At 45.7% G+C, this 6,416-nt stretch overlaps 1 protein-coding gene across 7 annotated transcripts in view; it reads left to right on the top strand.

Moving 5' to 3' along the window:
* Window positions 1-826: 826 nt before the first annotated feature.
* Window positions 827-6,416, top strand: part of LHCGR (luteinizing hormone/choriogonadotropin receptor) — a 27,608-nt gene continuing 22,018 nt past the window's right edge. For 2 of the 7 annotated variants that reach the window (XM_064415154.1, XM_064415157.1), the window contains exon 1: window positions 5,848-6,381. Coding sequence is in view for 1 of the 7 variants with exons in the window: in XM_064415152.1 (XP_064271222.1) it covers window positions 827-981 (155 nt within the window). In the remaining 6 variants the exon portion in view is untranslated. Of the gene's footprint in view, window positions 982-1,259; window positions 5,795-5,847; window positions 6,411-6,416 lie in introns of those variants that run through there. The other 5 variants (XM_064415153.1, XM_064415156.1, XM_064415152.1 and 2 more) reach the window with 4 other exon arrangements.

Raw genomic sequence — 6,416 nt, 5'->3', positions numbered from 1 at the left:
TTTTGGCGGCTTGCTCCATCACTCACCATAAATAAGGTCCTGATTTCTAACTAGCTTCTAACTAGATTCTTTCTAGATTCTCAAAGCTACAGTTGTAGCAATAAAAAACAACAACAGCAATAATGATAGTTACGTGGAAAACAGTCCTTTACAAAATGGATGGACCTTTGTGAAGTAGTGCTGAGAACATGATTGCTGCTTCCACACAAAGGGTATAATTGATCATAAAGTAACGAGTCACGCACTCAGAGATGCCTCTCTGATCACCCAGCAGGCAGATTACAATTCTTCACCAGCGATACAGCGACTGTGTGTGGAGCTGTAAAGAACGTTTGACACAGACATTTGTACCCCGACCCCTTCCATCCTGCAACGAGGCTGCTGTATCCAAAATACAATGCACTAATTTACCCCGTTAAGGGAAATGCGGCACGAACTCCTAAAGAGCTTCACAGCCGGATAAATGGGTGGTTGCAGGGCCCACACTTTCTCACAGCTTTCCCACTAGGAAGCGGGGCACTGGGAAGCTTTCCGCTAGGAACGTGCAGCATCGCTTGTGGTCCCTCCTAGGCAGGACCGCGGGGACCAGAACTTCTGACAATCCATGGAAACCTCCTGCCAGCCACCTGTAGGCTTCGCAGCCAACTTTCCCATCCAGAGCAGCCTCGGGGACGTTCCCCGGGCAGCCCCGGGGGCCGGAGCGCGGCATCCCCGCGGCGGCGGGCGGCGCTCCCGCCCCGGGGCGGGCGGAGGAGGCGGGGGCGCGGGGCCGCGGGCTGCGGGCTGCGGGCGGGCAGAGGCGGGCGAGAGGCGAGCGGGGCCGGCCATGGTGCCCTCGCTGCTGCTGCTGCCGCTGCTGCTGCTGCCGCTGCCGGGCTGGGCGGGCGCGGGCGGGCGCTGCCCGCTGCGCTGCGCCTGCACGCACGGAGCGCTGCGCTGCCCGCCGCCAGCGCACGGCGCGCTGCCCGCGCCCGCCCGCGCGTAAGTACCGCGGGCTGCTCGCACACGGACCGGGACGGGCTCGGGGGGGACAGGGCGGGGGCACTGCCGTGCCTTTACAGCCGCCGCCGTGCGGGATTGGAGCATCCTGGCCGCGCGGAGGTGCGGGACGTGAGGCTGGGGTTTCCGAACTTTCAAAGTTCAAGCAAAGGCGGACGCAGAGTTTTGGAGTTTTCCCCTTGGGAAGGAGACGCGCGTCCTTTCGGGACTTTTTCTCGTCCAGCAAACTCAGGGACAGAGGAACGGGGTGCAGGTGTCAGGGCTTGCTGCGCTCTCTCGCTGTGGCAGGAGGCATAAGCTGCCTTTCCTGTTCCCGAACCACCGTCTTGTAGTGGCATGGTTAGATTTAAAGAAACCTCTTGAGAAATCGCTTTAAGCGTTCTGTCAGTTCTATAGGGTTTGGTTTTTTTTTCTTTTACAACTCTGTTGGACTTCTTTAACCTCTTCTCCCAAAGTTTGTGTGATTCATTTTCCCTCTATCCTGAAGCTTCAAAATCCTCTTCACTGGCCTCATTGCAACTTCTTGAGGTTCAGCTCATGGACAAGTTAATGACTATTTTCTCTTCCCCCTCTCTTAGTAAAAAAGCTGCTGTGAGTTTTGACAGCTGTTTAGATCTCTGCAGGGTGGTCCATCATAATTTTCTGCTTAATGCTTTTCTGGGAATTAGGATTAAATTAAAATAACAAGGCACCATGGACATTCCCCACTCACACACCATAGTCAAAGCTCATGGTCTAGGACACCAGACCAAATAATTGATATACATAGTTATTCAAGTGTTGTGTTGTTTGTGGGCTCAGTTACAGCCCTGATCTAAACAGTCATGGCATCAAAATATGGGATTAGAGGAGCAGCCCATAGGATGCTTGCCATTTCCAGGATCATTTTGTTATCTCTGCATGAATTGAGCTGGGGTTTTCATATTATGACCCTTTTGGTAACAAAGTCTGTGTTTTTCATTTTCATATGACTTGTTTGTAAATTTAACTCGCTCTTGAAATTCCCTGGGGATGATACTAACCCTGATCTCCTCTTCCCTTTCTCCCTAGCTCAAGAATGGATAGGAGCAAGAAATCCTAATTTGTGCTAATCTAGAGCCATGTGAACCATTCCTCCAAAGTCAGAGATTCTAGAAAAAATCTGTGCCCTGGATTTGTTCCCTCCCTATTTCCCTGTGTTACCTTAATGTCTGAGAAAGCAGAGCCCATGGGAGCAGGAGACTCTCCCATCACGTTTCTTCCCCAGTATTCACAGCACATGCAGAGCAGGCATGTCTATTAGGATGATGCACATCACAGCCCAGAGAGGTTATCAAGAGCCCTAAATGTACCTGATTTTATTTCTCTGTTTTGGTTTCATATTTTATTTCTCCTTTGTCCATCTGTCACCCCAAGAAGAAACCACATCTCAGCCTCAGTGATCACGTTAGGACAGATAATGGGTTTATGGCTGCTGCCATTTCTGCCTCACTGAGAGCAACAGGGCTAGGTAATGGACAAAAAGAAGGAAAAAAAATTTCCTTTCTACCTTCAATACAACATTTAATCCTGATGATTGTACACAAAGTCCCACTATTAGGCTGGCTGTAGAAACCAACTTTGTGGTCAGAAAGAGTTCAACCAAGATTTAACTTGATACTCCTACAGAGAAAATATTTACACTTAGAAGTTAAAAAAAAATCCCTGTCTTTAACAGGCATATCCAGCTTCTTCTGCTTCCAACCTGATTTATATTGAACCTGAACCTATACTATTAAAATATCCACTTCTTTGTATTTTTTAATAGAAAGCTTGCACTCATCATACAATTACAAAGCTGTACAAATTAATGTAGTCGCTAACCCCACAGGTGTACACGTATTCTCACTCTTTTGTTTAGTTGTAATTGAGCCTCTTTTACTTTTCCATTTCTTCCTCTGGTTTTCATACCAGTTTCTTCTTATCCATTTAGCTATTGTCTTCCCCTCTCTCTCTCTTACTCTTTCCCCTCTCTCTTATCATACAGTTTTTGGAGCTTTGTTAGTGCTGACTGCCTCTCTTTCCATACTCTCCCAGTCCTCCTCGCTCTCTTCTTCCCCTGCACAGCTCTGTGCATGAGAGGGAAATCGAGAGAATATTAATTTTGTCCCCTCATTGCCACATGTGTACCAGGGGAATTGCAGTGTGGTGCTGCAAGTGCATGAATAATGTTGGGGAGAAATGGTGCTTTAGGTTGTTGCAGCACAGTTCCTGGGGTGCCCACATCCTTCCATCAGTGCCAGACCTCAGAAAAGTCCTTCTTAATTGTATGGTCAGTCAAGAAAATAAGCTCCAATATGTAACTCCAGCTAGATCTGAGTGAAATCTGATGCTGTAATGATCTGTGCTTCCAAATGTATTTTTGATACTTTGCTATATCCGTAGTTTATTTCCCACAGGGAAATTTCAACCATTTTTCTTTACCCGTTATCCTTGCTGTGTGACATTATTGCTAAAAAACTTTTTCAAAATTATTTGGCTTCTGACAGGTTGCAGAATTATGGGGTTTATACAGTCCTGAATTGACCATATGTTTTCTCAAGTTCCTGTTGTTAGTTTGGACATTACACAAACACTATAGAACCTCCATTATTCAGACACCTTTGAATGCCCTTTGGCTACAACAGCTACATGTCCTTTTAGTCTCAGAAGGAAAATAATCTTTAATACACTATTATATTTTGAAACAAAACATTATTTTTCTTCTTTTGAAATCTCATATGTACTTTTGGGGTTTTAAGCAAAGTCTAGTTGCATAGGCACCCAACTCCTACTGTGCAGCAATAGGCATTGGATAACTTAAGATCTTTTTGCCCCTTCAAAACTTTCATTTCATGGTGAGGTTCACTTTGCTGTATCTGAATGTGTGCCCTTGCGTAGAGCTTATGCAGTTGGGTGAGTGACATTTGATTAGGCACCAAATTACAAAATCAAATACAAAATTTGTGGCAAAAGCCTGAAATAGACAGTTCTATCATGTCTTCATTGAGGGCATATTTGGCTCTTTGGGATTGTCAAAAGAATTCAGTTTCAGGGACAAAACGTCTTCCATAGGAGATTATGTGACCTAGTGAAAAATGCTGTTTGGGTGCTTGTGTGATGTCACAGTTCACAGTTCACATTTCAGGTAGGTAATGCCCAATATGCAGGGCTTTAAAAATCAGTGCCAGCCCCTTACACTGGCCCCCAAAAGCTGATAAAAATCCTAGGAAAATAGTGGGTTTTCAGCCATAGTTTCAATCAGTATTCTTAATCCTCCCAAGTTTATGGATGCTACAGATTCAAATGCTGGCCAACAAGAGTCTACCTTATGCATTCACCTTTTGGGTGAATTAAAAATACAAATAATTAAAAATACAAATAATTAAAAATACAAATAATCCTATAAAATAGACCTATTAAAATATAGCAACCAATCCAGCTACAATAACTCATTCACATCTCTTGCTATTGGGCCTGTGCTTTTTATGTTATTATTATTATATTATACTTATATATATATATAATTGAAGCTGAAGTATATTATTATACTTCAACTAAACACTTTTTGCAAAAGGTCACTTCTGTAATACAGCAATTTCCTCCAGTGGTGTGAGTGGGCTTGGGCTTTGACTCCTCCTGAGCAGGACTGCAAGTGGTCCTGAGCTCTTGAGGCATCCAGAGCTCTCAAAAGCTTTTCTTGGAGCTTGAGTCAATGTGGTGGCAGTTCCTGTTTTTCCAAATGCTCCTGGATAGCCTTACATACATTTAGGTTGGCCATTTCAAACTTTATTGCCTAGAATTGCGTACCTTGAAAACCAATCTTGATAAGATAGACATGCCAAGGGCTGCTGAATGCCAGGAAGTCTGGCTTCACTTCTTTCTGTCTTTTTCCAAGGATGAGTAGTCCTGCAATTCTGTGGAGCTGCAGCATCGTCAGTACTGAATGACAGCAATGAGTACAAGCATACAGGTCATGATGCATTATATATGAAAGAAACTTTACAAGTTTTCTTAAAAGTGCAAATATTTATCCTTTAACAAAAGTCTTCAAAACAGTGCAGGCAACTTGTATTAAAGATGGGTGCCTCCCTCCTTTCATGAGCTACAGAAGTCAGGCCAGCAGTGTGGGCAAGTTAGATGTATAGAAGCTTTGTAGCTTTGTAAAAACATTTTTTGTCAAAAGCTTCCTCAGCTGAATGGCCGTATCTGAGTTTCACAATCTGACTCTTGTCAGAAAGAAATCTGAACAGGCCACCCCACCAGGAAGACTGAGCAGATGAGACATCTACAGAGAGCAACAGCCTCACATTCACAACTCCTGGTCCTCAGGGGGAACTTCAACCACAGCAGGACAGAAGCAATCCAAGAGGTTCCTGGAATCCTTTGATGATAACTTCTGCCTCTAAGTGATAGAGGAGGCAAAGAGGTGCAGTGTGGGCCTTGTTCCCACCAACAAGGAGGGGCTGATGGGGAATGTGAAGCCCAAGGGCAGCCTTGGCTGCCAAGACCATAAATGAGTTTGAGGACCTCAGGACAGTGAGGAGGGCACACAGCAAGCTCATTACCCCTGGCTTCAGCAGCCTTTGGTCTTTTCAGGCACCTGCTTGGCAGAGTCCCAGGGCGGAAAGCCCTGGAGGGAAAAGGGGCCCAAGAAAGCTCCAGATCAGCTCCAAGCTCAGGAGTGATACATCCCAAGAAAGAGGAAGGCAGGCAAATCACCAGGAGGCCTGCATGGATGAACAAGGAACTCCTGGACAAACTCAAACACAAAAAGAAGGGAAGAAGGTGGAAACAGGTACAGGTAGCCTGGGAGGAACACAGGAAGATTAAGCAGGATTAAATCACTGGTGGGATCAGGTCAGGAAAGCTGATACCCTGATGGAATTAAGAAAAGTGGAAACATAAACCCCATTTTTACAGAGGAAAATAAGGAATACCCAAAGAAATACATGCCATTCAGTTTCACCTTCATGCCTGGCAGGATCCAGGAGCAGATCTTCCTGGAAGCCATGCAAAGGTGCATGGAAGCTAAGGAAGTGATTGGTGACCGCCAATGTGGCTCCACCAAGGGCAAATCTTATGCCTGACAAATTGGGTGGCCTTCCAGGATGGGGTTACAGCAGTGGTGGATGATAAAAAGCCACTGACATCATCTACCTGGACTTGTGCAGAGCATTTGACACTGGCCTGCATGACACCCTTGTGTTAAAATTGGAGAGAGATGGGTTTGATGGGTGGGCCCCTTGGTGGATAAGGAGTTGGCTGGGAGGTTTCACTGAGAGCTAGTCAATGGCTCAATGTCTGAGTGGAGAGCAGGACAAGTGACACTCCTCGGGGGTCACACTGGGAGCAGCTCTGATTTACATCTTTGTTGGCAGCGTGGTTGGTGGGACAGAGCTCGTTCTCAGCAGGTTTCG

Source organism: Passer domesticus, chromosome 3, assembly GCF_036417665.1.
Source record: "Passer domesticus isolate bPasDom1 chromosome 3, bPasDom1.hap1, whole genome shotgun sequence".
In the NCBI taxonomy this organism is placed as follows: Eukaryota; Metazoa; Chordata; class Aves; order Passeriformes; family Passeridae; genus Passer; species Passer domesticus.
The sequence above is the reverse complement of the archived record's forward strand: the minus strand, read 5'-3'. Positions and strand labels throughout refer to the sequence as shown.